General features: G+C 36.1%; 3 protein-coding genes across 4 annotated transcripts; all 3 read left to right on the forward strand.

Moving 5' to 3' along the window:
- The first annotated feature begins 1,488 nt into the window (after window positions 1–1,488).
- LOC117235833 lies at window positions 1,489–5,402 on the forward strand. Of its 2 annotated transcripts, XM_033498198.1 has the most exons (7): window positions 1,489–1,684; window positions 2,228–2,473; window positions 2,557–2,811; window positions 2,879–3,036; window positions 3,210–3,373; window positions 3,440–3,582; window positions 4,988–5,397. In XM_033498198.1, the coding sequence occupies exons 1-7, from the start codon at window positions 1,682–1,684 to the stop codon at window positions 5,117–5,119; spliced, it is 1,101 nt and encodes a 366-aa protein (XP_033354089.1). In that variant the 5' UTR covers window positions 1,489–1,681; the 3' UTR covers window positions 5,120–5,397. The 2 variants fall into 2 exon arrangements, with proteins under 2 accessions (XP_033354089.1, XP_033354088.1); XM_033498197.1 differs by lacking the exon at window positions 1,489–1,684 and having other exon boundaries at window positions 2,144–2,473; window positions 4,988–5,402.
- Window positions 5,403–5,879: 477 nt separating this feature from the next.
- On the forward strand, window positions 5,880–8,029 carry LOC117235834. The gene is made up of 3 exons (XM_033498199.1): window positions 5,880–6,192; window positions 6,637–6,736; window positions 6,814–8,029. Exons 1-3 carry the CDS (start codon window positions 5,900–5,902, stop codon window positions 7,132–7,134), a joined length of 714 nt encoding a protein of 237 aa, XP_033354090.1. The 5' UTR covers window positions 5,880–5,899; the 3' UTR covers window positions 7,135–8,029.
- An 8,459-nt stretch (window positions 8,030–16,488) lies between these two features.
- Window positions 16,489–17,241, forward strand: LOC117235822 (histone-lysine N-methyltransferase SETMAR-like). Its single transcript, XM_033498185.1, has one exon. It carries the CDS (start codon window positions 16,654–16,656, stop codon window positions 17,239–17,241), a length of 588 nt encoding a protein of 195 aa, XP_033354076.1. The 5' UTR covers window positions 16,489–16,653.
- Window positions 17,242–20,034: the final 2,793 nt, after the last annotated feature.

Below are 20,034 nucleotides of genomic sequence, written 5' to 3' on the forward strand. Positions count from 1 at the left end.
AATGTGTGATATTTAGTAATTGATATTTTTAGGAAAAGTATTTCCAGTCGAGATCCTTCAAAGAGGTGGAATTTGCATTCGGTTTGCAAAACGAGCGATGAAATTTGATGAGAAATTGAGGAACTGGAAAAATGAAAAATTAAATAAAAATTGAATTAGATGGAGGGGCGAATATTTCGTGGGAGATTTGGAAGATGAAAAATAGGAAAAAGTCAGGAATGTGGAAAATTGAGTATAAGAATTCGATTGGATATAAAGGTAAAAGAGGCTTAAATATTTTTAATATTTAGCTCAAAGGATATTTGTAACTTGACTGGTTTCTTTAAGGGGTTTGTCGCGTTTCGACAGAGATCCTAAAATTTCCGCGTCGAACTCGCGGCAGTCGGTTCAGAACGTTGTTTCAAATGGAAATTAGTGAATATTGAGTTGGTTTTAATGCTTTTCACACAGTCGAAATCCGTAGTTTGGAAAAAAACGTTGCTCGAAACGGATGACGTTGAGAAATCGACTGGCTCCTGTCTGTTTTGCAATTGAATGACCTAATTTCGGAGAAAGGTATGGTTCTGGTTTCATTTGAATGTCTAGCTGTAACAATTGATTTAACGAAGATTTACGACTCTAAATTTACCGTACCCTTCACCTATATTCAAGTTATTCAATCAAAAAGAAAAGTATTTCGTTTTTCGTTCTGGAATATATTTTTTTTACGCAATAGAATAAATTTAAAATAAACTAGTGAGCAAAATTGGTAAAATTTAATACACAATAGGAATTTCGGATAAAATAGTAAAATTTAATAGAATAAATTCATCAGTGTCCGTTTGGGTAACTGTTTCCAAAAATAGTTAAAACAATATTAAAAGAGAAACCTGTTGAAAACTTAAAGAATTCGACGAACATATAGATCAAATGTTAAAATGGTTCGCAAGAATCTCTCGAAGATCATGAAAGAATGTATGGTTGATCCTGCTTTGCACTTGAATGATGTAATTCCGATCCTCAGCGGGGTGCTCTTCTTCGCAATAAAGTCGATCTGTGATGTCTTTGAAGCCTAATCTCCTTTGCAAATGAATGAAAAAATACACTGCGGTCGACTACTCTGATTTTCCGCGGCGACAATCTTGTTAACTTTTTGTCACGATCATTGTGAACCGGCGGTGCGATCCGAGGACCCTTAAGGCCCTCTTCACAATGCAATTATGCGGGTCTACGAGCCGTTTCGTAAGATTTCAGGGCGACTGATTCTCTCGAGCAGTTTGTATTATGGTAAACGAGCCGTTTAAAAGTCGTTTCTTCGTGTGACTCGATCAACTTTTTTTGTGTTTCTCAAACCACACGTGAAAAGGTGTTCTTCCGTGAAACGGACTATCTGTAACGAATTCAACAAGATTTATAAAGGCCCAAGTGGATCGATTTTATCGACAGTGGATTTTAAACGAACGTTCGATTTCTTGCGCACGAATAAATCGCCAAACAGATGACGCTGTCGTCATCTTGGAAATACGATTTATGCACATATAACCACAAATCATGAAAAATTATTACAAGTATCTATCATCACTTTACAAAACAGATGGACAATAATGGCACGATAAAGCAAATTATAAACGATAAAATTACAATTCATCCCATAATTGATGGCAGAATGTATTAAACAGAAGGAGAAAAGACTACATCGTGGATGGTACGTAACCTAATTAACACTTTACGCGATTTCGCTTTCTTATAAGGAGCCAATCTTCTTTCTACCTATGACCATAAATTTGTGGATGTACGATTAAACGTATTGATGTATATAGTGTCGAGACGAGTTAATACTTTGTATAGTCAAATGTGTTTAAAACTATTTGCAGTACACAGTTAGTCGTCGTTCGCTCAGTGTTGCTCGATATGCGTATACACGGTAATGAGTACGTTCGCCGCATATTAATCGTTATAAGATTGCTCGATACTCACTGATTGTCTTAACGATCGTGTTCGTTTATTTATACTGGTCGGGGGAGTACCGGAAAGTCTAAATTCAACTTCTGTTGACGGTCGCACGTATTGTTTTGCTCGGAGTTTATTTATCGTTACGTTTTGTGCGTCAAGACGGTGTCAATGTCCCGAGGCAAAACAACAACACGAGTCGCTGTCGATTCGTATCGTCCTCTGACTCATGTGCTGCTACAAATTTAATCGAGTAAAGAGTAACGCGATTAGTGCAATTGTGATTGTTGGTTATCAGGAATCAAAACGAGGATGCTGCGCGCCTACTTTCTCTTCGATTTCCCCTTCGGCCGGTAATGAACCACAGAGCAATCGTTATCAGACGATCAAACCAGTAACAGAATGCTGCAGCTTGAGGAAGTGTAAGTACGCGAAATCACAAGTAGAGACGGAATTTTGCAACACGCAAAGATTGCTCGACAGGATTCGACACTTGAAGCAAAGTATTCAGGAGCTAGAATGTGCTCAGCAACAAATTAGACCAGTAAAATGATCTTAATAACTAAAATTAAGATACACTTTGTCTTGTTAGCGAGAATGGTAATTATATCGATATTTGTTTAATAGAGAGTTAATGAGAGGAAAGATGCTCCTTGTCAAACGCAAGATTCATTACGATCGGATGTAAATGATTTTCGAGAAATTTTAGACAATTGTATCAAAGAAATGACGAAGCTGAAAAGATTTTTCGATGACGAAAATTTCTGGTGGAAGATATTCAAGAAACGAAATTTCAACTGTTGCGAACAGAAATTACCACACTTGCATGGTTACTTAGATGGAACTATGGTTACTTTGAAGATATTGGAGGAAAAGATCGAAGTATAAAATTTTTATATACTATACAATTTTTAAATAAATACGCATGTACAATTTATTCTGATTTTAGCCGAACGATGGTTTCGTTACTTCAACACCGGTAAAATCAGGTTCTTCGTCACATTCGGCTAAACCGTCTACTCAGAAAAGAAAGTATAGGGAGCAAGACGGAGATGAGGTTGAGGGACGTCCTAGAAAATATGTAGATGCGTCCGTGAATACCGAAAGGTAAAGAAATATGTTTCCGGACTCCTTCGTGGTTTTATAAATTAATATTATAATTTTTTTAAATATTATAACATTAAAAAGAGTCATTTTTTATTTTTCTGCCACATACATTGATCATCATTTTTACTCATATTTTTACTTTAATTAAACTTACTGTAAATTTATCTTTTCAGAATTGACGATTCTTATCAAGATGGAAATCCTGTCATTTATAAAAAACATCAAGACAATCCAGGAAGTTCGAAAGCAAAGAAAGAGGATGCAGAGGTTTACCAAGAGCAACATGATTCAGGAGAACCACAAACGTCAAAAGATAATCACGTGGCTGATACTACAAGTAAATTTTCAGAGAAATACGAATTTATAGTTGAATAAAATATTTATCATCGAATTTTTGGTTTAGTGAGATTATCTAGAAATTGGTATACTAAGAATGCCATGGATGTTGGAAATATGGAGAGACCATCGGTTACATTTAACAGCGAGAATATGGCGAAAAGATCAATTATTGCTGCTGATATCAGCACATCGATGGATATACTACCGGTATTATTGTATACAGTACTGTACATGTAAATAGAAAAATCGTTACTCATAAATTCAGCTAATCGCAGTATGCAAAATTTTATTTCTGTTCCTTTTTTTCTATAATATAGAATTTATAAAAATATTTAGTCGTTATAAATGTACAGGGTATCTCAGTTAAGGCAATCGCCTCGAATATCTTCTGAAGTATGCGTTGTATGAAAAAATTGTTTACAAAAGTTTCATAGTTTGGAGGGGCATATTATGCGTTGCGTGTATCTTTTTTATAGGCGAAGGCGTTCCAGAGATTTCAAAATCAACTTTATTATTTTAAATGGAATGCTATATTTCTTGCGTCAAAATATGGGAGAATGCTGAATTTTGAATAAAAAAGTATTGACTTTTATTAATCCTAAACCTAATAGTTGACGATTTGTTTTTGGAAAGTTTACTCTGTGTGCCTAATATCAAGTTGCAGATTGAATATCACGCAAGATTTTCGTAAAACAGCGGTGTTTACGTAACGATGCTTATCAGTACTACAGATTTTACCTCTTCGCACTCATTTAACTCCATTAACTGCTGTGTAGTGTTGTAGATGTTGGAGATGATATCAATTGACATTAATACAATGATGAAATCTATTAACCAAACAGAAAATTGCACCCTGAAGAGTATCCACACCAATCGTAATGCATGCTTCACGAATTCGTTCTTTTATATTCTCTGATATCGTTGTTGGCTCACGGTATACTATATTTTTTAACGTCCCCTACAAAAAGTAGTCTAGCTGCTTTAAATCTGGCGAACGTGGCGGCCACAGAAATTCTTCATCGCAGCTAATCCAACAATTGAGAAATTTGTCTGCCCAGCATTTGCCTCGTTACATGTGCGTGATGTACAGGGCAGGATATAAGCACCGCCGCTTTACGGAAATCTTGGATGATATTTAATCTGCAACTTGATATTAGTTACACAAAATAATCTTGCCAGAAACAAAGCGAAATTAATCGTCAACTATTAGCTTCACGATTAATAAAGGTCAATACTTTTTTTATTCAGAATTCAACAGTCTCCCATATTTTCACATAAAAAAATAGAGCATTCCATTTAAAATAACAAAGTTGACCTTGAAATCTTCACCTATAAAAAAGATACGTGCATCGCATAATATACTGCTCCACACCATGAAACTTTTGTATAAATATTGTTTCATACAGCGCATACTTTAGAAGTTATTCTACGTGATCAAGTTAAGTTAGCTTATACATTCTATAGAATAGTTTTCAAATTTTCATTTCGAATAATTACAAACTATATCGATTAAATCGAATTTGATGCAACAACTTTTCCTATTTATATGTTTGCCGCTTAATATATTAATTGTTAAAAATTGTTTATAAATTCGAAGAACAATTTATTTCAGAACTCTCAACATAGGACTATAAAACCTTCGATTAAAGGCTTAAAGAACGTAATGGAAAGAAACTTTTCAGTCAGAAATTCCTTTACGAAAGAGCAGAAAGGAAAGATTAAGAGACAACAAGGAAACCATTAACGCGAAAGACGTATATGAAAGTCGACGTTCGCATGTTTAAATGGCGCCACCCTCCTAAATCAGACGAACACTCGTTTTACTTTGATGGATAAATTTTAGTCTGTCGTTTTTTCGATTTCTCCTTTATCGCAACATGCTGCTGTTTTTAACTACCCGTCTCATTGGATAATTTGTGCCGCAAGCTCTTCGAAAACCTCCGAAACATACGAAAAATATGGAGGAAAATGCGAACGAGGTTAATGAAGGACGAGGTTAGAGTATCGATGTTTCTTACGAAATTTGACAGATTCAACTAATGGGGCGGCATTAATTAATGATAAATATAAAACCATATTACCGAAAGCTCTTTCCGGTTATTTTTTTGAGTATTGAATTAATGTTTAACTGTAATGTTTAAAGGATCATGACAGAGTCATCATAATAGCAAGGTGCTCAGCTCCTTCGCACGATGAAGACTTGAAAGTAGGCACCAAAACCATGCTGATCTTACGCGAATGGGCGGTACTGCGAATTCCGTATTCGACTTCGATTAGTTCCTGTGAAAGCACATATTCCGCTGAAGTTGAAGACCCCTAAAAAAATTAAAATATTCAACGATATTGAAAAAATCAAAGATCATAACAACTCACCAGATTAAAAAATTCTATAGACATATCAATATTGAAATTCGTGAGAAATCTTGAAATTAAAACGCGTCAAAATTTCATGGAGTGTCCAAGATCAATCTTGAAGTGAAAGAAACAAGATTAACACTGTGGTAAAGGGAGAAAATGGAAAGATATGCATAAAGAATCTGTGGTCGACATCGGAACAGGGAATAAAAAAGGGATACTGAAGATGAAGAACAAGGAACACGAACCGGCTACAGAGGACGAAATAAATAACTATCAATCGATGCCTTCCGGTGCTCCCAAGAACATAGAACAATTGTCGAACGTAGAACCAGCAGGGTGTTATACGGATCGACGTCGTAAGAATGTGAGAGATTTTAGGACGAAATTTAGGCCGCCATTTTTTCGACGAGGATGCTCGAAACATTGTACGGGATACAGAAAGGATTTGGACACCTCTAGGTAATTGACGCTATTTCTGTTTCTGTTTTGTTTTTAACATTAGAACTATGCGAATAGTCAAAATAGTTAGCTATAAGAATAATTTTTCACAGAAGTTTTCTAGATTTACAATGACGAATGATATTTCGGTAAATTATATGAATAAAAGTTTGTTTTTCTTTCGTTACTATTAAGTTTTGTATTTTGGTCCTCGGTAGCTTTCGTAAAAACTCGATAAAAATGACAGTGTATCCCTGAGGATTTAAATGAATTTTTCTAAAACATATAATGAAAAACTTGCTTTTCTTCTTCTGCTAATATACGTTTTCGTATCCTCTGCTTTCCGATTTCTTTAATACAGTTTAATTATATTTTAGATTTAGGCTTCAATAGTCCTAATAGTAGTTCTAGTACTAATTGTTAGGAATTTAGAAAAGTTGTAAGCTGAACTAAGCGTTGCTTCAGTTTCGAATTGACAGTGTGCAAATCGGTAAAAAAGAATAATTTGGCGCACAGGATAAAAAGAAGCAAGAGGAAGTTCCAGCAATTTTCAAACCAAGTAAAAGTGAGAATAAAACAATTTTAATAATACCCGTATGTTAGAATCGATTTGATGTGATGTACAGACTGTTATACTTGTAGAAAAGAACTACGGAGTCTGTAAAGAAAATAAGAAAAGTGTACAGGGACTTCGCTGCAAGGAGAGTAATGGGGTTCAACTGCGATTTAAACAAGTGCCCGAGCACCATAATAGAGTGCAGCACGACTTCCTGCACGGAACCTACTATGCTCTTCAACAAGTTTCACAAACTGAGGGATCCTGAGAAAATGACAAGGGACCAGGAAGAGGAATATGACAGCATATATAGTCCGACAATTCACGCAGGAGCGACGGATCACGAATTCAAGGTGCTGAAGGATCAATCTGTGGGAACAAGCGTTGACAAAGAAACGAGCACTTAAAGGCCGCACCGATGTTTTAATTTCGTCCTATCGCAATACGTCTTTATTTCTCTTTACTCTACATATTCTACGAATAAAAAAAAGAACGATAAATATAAGAGTGAAAAAATCCACAAAAACTGCAAAATGAAGGAAACTATATAATAATTTACACTAAAAGTATGTGTTCTTTTTTTAACTCTCTCTTTAGCTCTTAATTAATCTCTCAGATCACTTGGTGTTTTATACATTAAACCTGTAACCTTTTGTAACATCTCAGACTTGAGTTACCGTAACTAAAACAGGATATGGAGATGTTTAATATTTTTGGCTGCTCTTCGAGCCTGTGAAGTCTTATCGAAATAGGTGGCGGATCATTTACGACCATTTCTTGTTAATTCTTTCACTAAAATAAAAAACTGTAACCAATAGCAATTCATTGCCTCATCTACAAGAAGAAATATTTTATACAGGATTAATTAGCAATCTAAATTAAAAGCAGAACATAAAGAACTACTTCGAAGCTGACTTTAAAACATTCGATATCAAACACCTAATCTATAAAAGACGTAACAAGAGTACGGCAAGTCTGTATTAATGAAGTGGCACTCAGTCTATAGCATCGTTTCCGGCCTTCCTCACCTCTTAACTCTTCTGCCATTCGTCGTCCATTAGGTATTTAGTCTGGCATAATAAGCGATCGTCCCAGGGGATCGGGTAATCAGCGGGGAATCAATTTGTCGACGGAAAACCGGCGAGATTGACGAGCGAGATAATCATGGATCAGGAGTCGAGGAATATCTGAGCAAGTTGCGGCGAACATTTCGGACGTCTGCTCGATGATTCGATAATAATGAATTTATAATTCGTCCTCTTGATTATCTGGTCTCTCGGATCGTAGCTGCGATAGCTGAGCAAATTCCATTCTTGACTCATCACTGGACTACGGATTTTTATGGGAATTTATATTCTTGAGAATATATTTAAAAAAGTAGAACCTGGACAGGAGATTGTTTTATCTAGCAAGTATTACAGCAAGTGCTATACTTTCGATATAATATACATTTTTGCATTTTGTGCAATTTTGTACTTTCAAATTTCTATAACTATAAATTCATAAAAATCCACTGATACTTTTCCTTTATGCTAAAAATCGTTTTAAGTCGTTACAAGCTGTTTATTCGATTGAAACGAGGAAAATGAGATTAAAATATAAAAAATTCGAGGATCGCGGCAGAGTTGAAGCTGTGGCGGTCGGTGAGCTCCTTAGTTACGTGGGCGCTAAGGTGCAATATATCACCAGGTCCGTATTCACCAGGCAAATCGACTTTTATTGCTTTATAGCTGTTGTAAGCCGGCCACGGCGCGGCGCACGTGTAATCTGAATGTAAGGAGCTCGTTATTACCGCGGGACCATTCACGACGCGACTTCTTAACGATGGACAGCACGTCGTAATGGCCGGTTTGAGTCTGACCGCAGGATTAACTGTCGCAAGCTGACGACGTTATCGTCCCTTCTTTTCTCTTTTCTTCTTAGTTTTCATTCTTTTATTTCGTCGTCGTTGTTATTCACTGTGTTCCACGGTTGTGGAGAAACAACCAGAACGACGTGTAAATGGACTCGTGGAGAGATTGATACGCGTTGAATTTAATTATGAGACAGATAGAAAAGGTAACCAGCTGGTGGTGATTATGTCATAGGTAAACTTTATTTTTAAATAAATAAACACATCACTTTTTCTAGATTTATGCGTACCATTCCGTGCCATAATCAATCCATCATTATTGTACTTAACGTTTGGGACTTTGTTCAAACTGAAATACTCCTGCTCAAACTCTTAGGTTTTTGAAATGTGCTTTAAAATTGTCAATAATTATAGAATTCGCAATAATTATTTTATTTTCATACTTTATACGACAGGAAAGTATACTATTGTACTATATAGTAATGTATATTCTACAACTTTATTTTAAAAATGCGTAACATTTAAAATGTATATAATCCACACTACATATTGAAGTTTTTTCAAAAATAGGAGATGTCATAACAGCAGAAATCTGTTAAATCGTCATTTCTCTAATTATAGGCTACTTTACAACAGCGATTTATGGATAAAAGTGTACGTAATACTAAACGCAAGAAACGTATCAACGAGATAGTGTTAAGGCGCTAGGAAAAAACAAGCAGCGCCCAACGAAACGAGAGTCGCTCAATGCCTTTACATTCTCTCGTTCACTCGTTCGTTTCTTTCTCCGCTGTGTCTGTGGCGAGCTGTCAACGTTCGACCGCTCAATCCGCGTGATTAACTTTCGACAGACCCTGTCGAGGACAATTTTCCACGATCGTAAGTTCATTTAGCAGCACCCTCCTCTGGTACGCGTATCACGAACAAACACGAACGCAGAAGGATCGAGTGTAGCACGAATGGCGTGTTTTCCTTATTGGCTGATTGAATAATACATGGAACCGAATGGTATTAGAGCGACGGTGCGCGACACGCGATGCCCATGACGCCTGTCATGTCGTGCAGGTCATGTGTCATGGTTTTGACGAGTTGTTTAGCCCGGCCGATTTATCGATCAGGATGCAGCTCTCCGCGTACGATCTGCTCTTCTGTATTTCTCTTTCGCCCTACTCCAATGATTAATAACGCCGGTCGAGATAAGAGGCAGATTGGATTTATGGGAAATTATCTTGACCTATGAATTATATTTCACGGGAATATTATAGGTTTTCAGACTGGTCATCGAAATCGAATTACATCTTTTTAGGTTCATTGTTTTATTTTATGAATTATTAGATATTGAGATAGATTAAAAGAAGGATTATCTAACGAAGGAAACGAACATTGAAAGTGATTATCGAATATCTGAGAAACTCGTTCATCGAACAGTAATCAGTGTCCTGTGTAGTGGTATATTCGAGATGAGGAAATTGAATTTGTTGTAAATATAATTGAAGATTTCGTTAATGAATACAAACTGGGATTAAGAATCAGCCAAGTATCTTAGTTAATAATCTGTACGGTGAATATATGTTAAGATGGCTATAAGAAAATACCCAAGTGATTTAACCCGTTAATTTATGGTATGGAGCATAATAAGATTTTTTGATGTATTATGAATCAATGTGTAAATTTTGAAGGAATTCTGGGAAATAGAGAAGTGAAAAGTAAAAATAGTCTTTATTACCTATTCGAGATTCACTTTCAACGCTCTGTCGTGGTGTCAATTTTACTTAATTATTCGAATGTTCTAATGGTGTCGTCTCCATCTACATAACCGTGTCTCTTGACGCGGTGCGAATCAATTTATAAATTTTGTGTAAATTCTGTTGAGATTTTATCTTGGAATAGAAAGAGGCAATGCGTGAATGAATGTATACTAGAAATATATTTAAGTAAGTTTAAGTATATGTTATTAAATAGGTTTTGGAATTTGATATTTATTGATTCACACAGATTCAGTTTTTACGTTCACCACCATGTACAGCCATATGAACACACCGGATACACTCAGATAATTAACACGTGGTCAACGCCTAAGACAAAGGAGCGTCGTTAGAAGTCGTACCAACTTAGCATGTAGGAACTAGTGATCATACCAACTTAATATTTTCCTCAACCGTATAAGTATTAGGTTGTTCGAAAAGTGTCTTTCTTTTACAGACCCGTCTTTTACAACGATGCATCTTTATAGGAACATGAAACCTAATCTGTCGAATGTTGTGATATTTATTTTGATAGAACAAAATGGATCATACGTAATTCGATAAAATAATATAAAACGGAAAATGTTGTGCATCCATTATTTCCTTATAAAACGAAAGAAACTTTTTAAACGACCTAATACAATGTGTATGCTAGTCCAGAACTGCACTCTGGCAGTGTTACTTTACAAAAGAGCTTGAAGCCATGGGCCTATGAGTATTTATATGTCGGAGATGAAAGAACATCGGAGCCTTTCCTTTGGAATTTTTGAGAAAGTCCCTAATACTTTAATCTAGACTTTTTATTATAGCTGTACTTAAATAATAAAACTTAGAAGTAGTTGTTTATGATTTAAACCGATTATGTTTGTCCGAGATTTTTGACGGTAGGCTTGGACTCGAAGTGACACGTCTGGTCGTTAAACGTAGCCACGGTCACGGGATGCACGTTTTAACCTAACAGAAGTATAGAGTAGTTGTATAGCTCTCCTTAAAAAATATAGTTGACCCGAGGGATACGGAGAGGTACAGAGAAGAGTACATAAGTGGAGCGCCACTTGTACTGTGGGCAAGTAAAATGAATTCTACTTGTGGACGAGTAAATTGAGTTACACTTAAACTGTGGACAAGTAAGTTGAGTTCGACTTAGACTTTGGAAGAAAGCGCATCTGCTATCCCATTGACCGTGTATTCGTTATTGAACCTAAAATTATTGTCATTAGCATCTGAAGGGTCTAATCACTGTTAACTATCATCTATATTGTATAACAACAATGGCTAATCCAAATGAAGGTTCGTTAAACGCCCCTAACCCCAACTCGACATATATAATTACGAAAAATTTGCCTGTATGTACCCCGTTGCACCAACTGTGCAAGGTGTGTTCCTAAAAAACGCTATGAGGCTGACAGGTCCTTCAAGTTCATCGAGGCTTCGAGGACTAAGAAAACTAAACATTAGAGAAGATGCAGAGTTTTTCTAGAAGTGAGAATTACGTCAACAAATTCAAAAGAATATATAAACAAAGACTAACAAAAAGAGGGAATCCTGTCAATACAAAAAGATTCACTAACACCTCCGATCCCCGTATCAACGTATAATTCTCAGTTTGATGTGAAACTCGTGACCGTAGTTTTCGTACGAATCTCTGGCCGGTTCATCGCAAATTTACAAGCAGCAGAACAAGGAAGGTGATGTCTTGACACGGAGCAAGTTGGCCGCGGCATAAATCACAATGAAACGCACGGCTCATTATACTTGCAGGCACTCGTGTAATTGCTACGGGCGTGTCCACGCGTATTTACTCGCCAGATCCGACGTTTCGGCGCTCGCCAACTCGTGCGACCGACTTGTCTGCATCGTCTGTCTTTTTCTCCCCAGACAACGACGTCGTGTCCAATTCAGTGCTTTTCGTAGAGCGGAAATACCCGGCCGGATATAGGCGTGACGCGTACCCTGTCCTTAAATACAGCCCCGAGCTACACCTATTTATTTGTAACAATTGTACTCAGCACGACGATCATGTTGTTCCTAAGTATCTGTTAAGATTATCAACAATCGTTGAACAGAGTTTGAAGTGTTCAATATTAAAATTGTTCAATATTCGGAGGGTGAGAATGTTTGCATATAGCATAGTGAGTGCCTCGTAGCTTGACGAATACTTTTAATACTTTTAAGTATGCCATTTTTGTAGTATGAAGTTTACGACTATGGAATTTAGAATTTTTTTTTTTATTATTTAATTTGTACTTTACAATTTGTCCAGCTGGACATTTGGTAAATTTTTCTAACTTAATTGCTAAATAACATGTGGATGGCTACCTCCAACGGGATACCATCTTCGAGTTTGGCTATTTTATTAGGCTATCCGAAAAGTTTCTTTAGTTTTATGAAGAAGACATAAACGTACAAAGTTTTTTGTTTTATGTTATTTTGTCGAATTACGTACGATCCATTTTGTTCTGTTGAGATAAACACCACGACACTTCACAGACTTGGTTTCACGTTTGTACGAAGGTGCACTGTTGTAAAAAACACGTTTGCGAAAGAAAGACACTTTTCGGACAACCTAATATTTCTTTAGTGAGGTTTAGTAAGGTACAACAGAAAACAGAGAAGTTAGAGTATATTTTGTATGTTTTGAAAAAAAAAACAAAAATTGGCATGGCCTTTTTTATTTACAAATCCAGCAATTACTTGAAGCGATCTAATGGCAAAAATATACCTATTTATACAATGAGACAGCGATTCCGATGTTGCTTGGATTTCTTGACCATGATCTTTACTCGAATTAGCCTAAACGTAAATAAAACTCGCGATCATGGCTTCTGTTGCGGTTTTCACCAACGATATTTACGATCCTGTGGAGAAATAGAGTACCAGAACGAAATGCAAACAGAAGAGGGTGAAACGAATCCTCGAGCTACCTGCGGTGAAAACTGACCCGGCATCGAGCTTTGCGTTCATACAAATTACTCTTTAAAGTAACTGCTACTAATTTTTCATTCACAAACCTTCTAACTGTTTGAAATCGATCCAATTGTTGAAGCCATATACAATATGAATTCTGAAATATACCTGTTCTTGTTTATAGTAGATAAAACTTTATTTTTATGAACTCATTAGGGAACATAGAGTTTATATATTGTAACTAGAATTATATCTAATAATTCACTAATTTTCCCCAATACGTATTGTCTTTCATTCACATAATAGAATTTGAAAAGGCTGCTGCAATAAATGCTAATGAATGCCAATAAATATCCAATTATAATTAGATTAAATCACTTTTTAGAAGGTGCTAAATTCATAGTCAGTTAACATTCATGGTAATAAACGTAGACCATAAAACTCTTCGGTATAAAACCTATACATTAGCTTTTCTTTTCTAACTACAACTTAAATATCGTAACGTGTTCTCAGTGTTACAAGCCCTTCAATACACGTCGAGATAAGCATTAACTAAAATTTCGTTTCTACAAACAGAATTCAGAGAAACGCAGTCCTATTGTAATCTCGATTCACGGCGCATAATATTTAAACAGTTGTCAAAAGACAAAGTAACCGTGTTGTTTCGATGGTTCCCAATAAATTAGGGTCAAGTTACGTTCACCCTGCAGGTTTACTACCCTCGTGAAACTGAAACTAGTGGGATCAGTTACAAAACAATGGAAGGTGAATAGTATCCGGGGCAAATTGCCTACTGAGAAAGAAGAGCGGCCACCCGCAGTCTTTTACACTAAAGTTCCACAATTTTCACGCTTTTCCTTCATTCTTTCGCTTCCTCTTTCATCCGCGTCTTGTGCAAATGAAGCGTCACGAGGGTTAAATGGCGGTCAGAGTTTAACCGATACTCTGTCCATTGGATTCGTTATGGATCGTTACTCAATGTTCACAAGAGACAAGTGGACTTTTCAGGCTGTTCGAACTTGAATTTCTTAAAACTTAACACACTGGCTGCTATTGGCGCATACGTTGGTCGATGTATTTTCTGCTTGGAGAGTGAGAGCTGGGTCAATTCTGACTGATATAGATTTCTGATATTTATAATTAAACTGCGGATTTTTTATACAAATTCATATTTTTGCGAATATAACTAAAGAAATGAAATCTAATCAGAGGCTTGTCTCGTTCGTTGAATATTGTAATGAGTGCTATACTTTGGATATTTTCTTTATTTTTCTGTATTATATGCATTACTTGCATTTTTCTTGTTTTAAATTTGCTGCTTTAAATAAACGCACAAACGCAGATGTCTATTTCAATGATTTTATTTTTTAAGTAAATTTATTTATTAGAAAATCCCAATACGTAAATATAGATTCTATTAAAAATTATATAACAATTTTATTCCATTGTAGCGGTACATGAGCTACAGGACAATTCAAATCATGTTGTTGTTTTGTCTCGGAGTAGCAATGTCGTTAGGATACGCACAATGTATTAATAAATAAACTCTGAGCAAAACAATGTCGCAGCTACGTGCAACCATCGAAGGAAGACGAATTTGAATTTTTCGACTCTCCCCCGACCTGTATAAATAAACGGAAGCAACTGAAAAGAGTACAGTTATCAGCGATTATATTTAGCGATTATACACTGTTTTAACGAATCCGTTAGTACGAACGTCTTTCTGTACTTATTTTAAATATATTTGACGGTTTCAACAACGAGCAATCTCGTCTAATAAATCTCACGATCAACCATCCCCTACACATTTATGGGAAATTTCAAAGGGTAAGATTACACAGAATACATGCTAATATGTAGAAATATATAAACTATGCAAATTATACTACCGGTTCTAATTTGTAGTCGATCTCTACACAAGTCCTGTACACCATTATAAAAGTAAATGTATGGAGGTTGGCAAGGGGGAGGGGGTTGGAAAGCCTTTTGAGTCGACTCTTCGATATATCAAAATAAAAAATTCCATGCTTCCGATAATAATGATCCAGTGTTTGCTGGCTGAGGGTTAACGGTTAAGTAATACTACTGACTCAACTATTCAATTTGTATAATATTTCGATAGCAGCGAATATGTGATGTGTCACTGGCACCGGGTCGACGATTTGTTATGCAATTTGTTGTGCGTATTTTTATTCAAAGGTACCTAAAGATTATTACAAAGTTGTACTGATTAGGAATTTCGAAATCGTATTTCCACGCCTTAGCTATGTAAAGAGTCGCTGTTTTCTATTAAATTCCTCTGCTACGGGAAACATAGAAATATTTCAATTAGAAATATTTCATAACGTGGAGGATTTACGGCGCATAGTTTTGCTAATTCAAAAGGATAGAAATAACGCAATCTAAGATATTGATTTTAATAAGTAGGATATTTGAGATTCTATTCAACATTTAAATTTCTTCTTTACCTTATTAACATATCATTTGTTGTTATTTTAATAAAAAATTACAATTTAACAACTTTATGTCATTAAATAGAAAAATAACACGTTGATTAAGTAACGGATTTTATATATCTTGCATGCAACGTTAAAGTGTTGTTGTTTTTTTCAATGCGACATACATATTACACATTAGACAGATTATGTTATATCTAGTATTAAGAAAAAATGTTTATGAATATATCTATAAGATGATAAGAGTACAAGAGTTAGAATAAGAAAGAATATCTATGAAAGAACAAAACTGCTTAAGTATTTTATGCTGCAATACATTCGTTAGATTTTTATTGCAATATTAAACATATTAGAAATTGTAAATGTATGTAGTTAAACACTTTAGGAATCCTGGCATTATCAGTCACCAGAAATGCTCATGCCTTAATAGGCATCAAAATAATATAATTTTGTTCTTAGTTTCTTAAAATTCTGATTTTACCTTAATTTAAGCTACCCACATTTCATTTAGTTGATTGGGAACAAACTTTTAAAATGTCGATGAACATTCAGAAACTCTGATGTTATTATTACAATTACAAAGCTTTCTCCTTAGCATTCCAGCCTTACCTTAATCTCCTGTACTTTCCATTTTATTTTGATTATGAACGATTTTCTTATGCGTTAACATTAGATTTACTAAATTTTATTCTTATTGCCAGTCCTCCAATCTTATTCTACTCTTCCCCATTTTTCATCTTGCTATGATTGGGAACAAATTTCCAAACCCTCAGGAAGTATCTAGGGTTGGCAATTAAGTGATTGCGGAATTTGTCAATAGGTGGTCTTAGCACATTCTTTTGTTTTGTCAACGTGTTCAAAGCACCTAACCTATATCGTTTTCTTGCTGTTTGGATTTCCATTTTTAATTTAGTAAAAAAATTGTATCGATTAGTTATTTAGTTTCGTTTTTATCCCAATTTAAAAATGGAAGAACGAGACGCGCATTTCAGACATATTTTATTGTATCATTTTCGAAAAGGCAAGAACGCATCGCAAGCACACGAGAAGTTATGTGCTGTATATGAGAATGAAGCCTTGAAAGAAAGGCAGTGTCAAAATTGGTTTGCCAAATTTCGTTCTGGTGATTTTTTACTGAAAAATGCTCAACGAACTGGCCGTCCAGTTGAAGTTGATGAGACCCATATCAAGGCTATTATCGATTCAGATCGTCGTAGCACAACGCGTGAGATTGTAGAGAAGCTCAATGTATCGCATACATGCATTGAAAAAAAATTAAAACAGCTTGGCTATGTCAAGAAACTCGGTTTATGGGTCCCTCATCAGCTTAAGGAAATTCATTCGACGCAACGCATTAGCATCTGCGATTCGCTTCTGAAACGCAACGAAATTGATCCATTTCTGAAACGATTGATTGCTGGCGACCAAAAGTGGATAGTTTATAACAACGTTAATGGGAAAAGATCGTGGCTGATGCAAGATGAACCAGCCCAGACGACACCAAAAGCTGAGATTCACCAAAAAAAGATTATGCGGTCAGTTGTGGGATTATAAAGGAATTCTGTACTTTGAACCTTTACCAAAAAACCAAACGATTGATTCAAACGTGTACGTTGAACAACTCGCCAAACTGAGCGATGCAGTTGAAGAAAAGCGGCCAGAATTGGCAAATTTTAAGGGTGTTGTTTTCCAGCATTATAATGCAAAGCTCCACACATCTTTGGTCATTCGCCAAAAATTATTGGAACTTAGGTTGGGGTGTGTTGTCATATCCACCATATAGCCCTGACTTTGCGCCTTCAGATTACCATTTATTTCGTTCCATGCAGAACTCCTTAAATGGTACAATTTTTAATGACGCTGATGATGTAAAACCACGTTTAATTCAGTCTTTGCTGACAAAAATCAAACGTTTTATGAACATGGAATTATAACACTGCCCGAAAGATGGCAAAAGGTCATCGACAAAAACGGACAATACCTAATTGAATAAAGTTACATTTCTAAGCAGAAATTTTAAATTTTCCTTCTTATTTAAAATACGCATTACTAAGTTTCCACGTAATCATAGTTATAAAACATTATCCCTATTATCTTTCATCTGTATTCCATCTATTTAAACAAAACTAAATTCACAAAACTTCGCCGGGCATTCACAAACACTTATCCACTCATGTGTCACCGGATAGCAAGTCTGCAAGACCCGAACAGGCGGAAACACTGCCACGAATCGGTTTCTCGGGACATTCCGCGAGTGTCACGACACCCGTAGAAAAATCAGAAATTACGAGGTTATCCGATGCGCGGAATGGTACTGGGAACCCACACATGCCACGGCGACAGGGCCTCGTGCACCGCACCCACACGGACGCTCTTGCGGCCCGCGACGAGCACCCACACCAAAGTACGGGGCGCGCGAGTTCACATGCTGGTTTCCACACGCATAATCACCTGTCTCGTCCATCATAAGCAGCGTACCTGGCCAGATGTAATGCGCCGCGGGCCCACGCAAAACCCGTCCGACATCGCAACGTTTCAACACACGCCCACGATCGGTCGGCTCGCTTTCAAAATGTCGTAAGTCAAATTGCCCCGGCCGCGCACCGTTTCATCATCCGGATCCGGGCCATGGCTCGTGTACGAGCTCGCGTATATATGCAACGAACGATGAGTTCGTCGTGTCGATCGATGCGCGTTTTCGATGAAAAATGGTACCTTCCAGGCGAGATTGGTGTTGATGTTACCGTTGTTGGCCAGGTTTTCGGCGCTGAAAGTTTGATACGAGAGATAGGGCGGAGTGGAGGGAATTGCAGGGTGGTTTGGTTAATTTGACGATGGTTAAGCTTCGTACAGTGACAGTTATTAATATTTGGACACGACGATGTCAGAGAAATTAGAAAATTAGCAACAATGTGTATACCAGCGAGCTTCCTATGTTTCCACCTGCGATCTTTTTTCGCCTTATCGATACTTAGTCTTATCACTAATTATTACATCCGATGGGGAAATGATATGTACAAAATCAGAATATAGGAAGCAGAGGCACATTTGAGTTAAAATTACGATATTTTTATGATTTCACGTCAGTTTCGAACATAATTGTGTTCGATATTTTAGACACGTTTGAGAATACTTTTTAATAATATTTATTAAACAATAATATTTATGTAATGTATTTAGAAATATATAGAAAAATACAATCTTTCAGTTTTATTTAGGCATAGTATATAACGCAGCGTCTGAGTCACGTTACTACGTGTTTTAGCTACCTGAGGTGGAAAATCAGCTTACTTATTTTCATGTCTTTCCCTGAGATCGCCCCTTTAGTATAATAAATAAATTTATCACTTCGCGAGTCGGCTATTTCGCAGAACAAGTGTTCGTTTTATCGTTTTTATTTGAGATTTCGAGGTATATATTCAATGAAAGAGAGTGAGTTTGAGAAAATGGAAACTAGAAGCTTCGATAAAATATATTTGCAGAGTACGATAAAGGTGGATCATTGGTTTGAAACTTACAACCAACGATCGAGATTTGCATGCATTGTTTTATAATTTACGGAATGTAAAAGTGGATCTCCGATCAAGTGCCGCGATAATGATAAAAAAGAAGTGGAAGTATATTTTGGGACAAAGTAGATATCTCTGTAAGAAGAAACTTACGACAAAATCAATAGCAATGTATCGAAGCTAGCGACAGTTGCAATCGAGCCATAAACGTGAAAGTGAATTACAAAAAGAAAGAGAAAAGGAATTCGTTGACTCGCTGGATGATCTTCTTGATATCCTTCGTAATGATATGTTGAGATGATAAAAATCGACGAAGATAATCTTTTTCTTTTGAATGAAAGTAAAAAGTGCAGAATAGGATCAATGACTAGAGCAAGTAGAAATTTCATGGAAAAGGAGCACCGAACAGCAATTCTGCAAAAAGTGGAAGATCTTTGCAAACGACGATTTCATGCAATGGAGAAAATACAAGATATATATTTTTATTTCTGAATTCGTTTTAATATATTTGTAGATTACAGATCAATTTTTGTTTCGTATATTGTAAAATAAACACAACTGTAATCAACTTTATCCACCGGCGAGCTAGAAAATTCCGCAGTCGAAGGTTTTATCGAAGATGAGCGTGTTCTTTTTAACAAACTAGAGCCGAGTAATCCAGAAAAGTCAAAGGGAAACAGCGAGCAATTAATGTGAAAATCGTCGTCACTTTAGATAAATTTATAATAAATAAGACAGGATACAGATCAGGATACAGTTAGAATCTTAATTGCTACTGCACGATGTAGATAATCAAATAATTAATTCACGATTCACTTTTCGTGCAGAACGCGTAAAA

Source organism: Bombus vosnesenskii, unplaced genomic scaffold, assembly GCF_011952255.1.
Source record: "Bombus vosnesenskii isolate JDL3184/JDL3185 unplaced genomic scaffold, Bvos_JDL3184-5_v1.1 scf7180000013320, whole genome shotgun sequence".
In the NCBI taxonomy this organism is placed as follows: Eukaryota; Metazoa; Arthropoda; class Insecta; order Hymenoptera; family Apidae; genus Bombus; species Bombus vosnesenskii.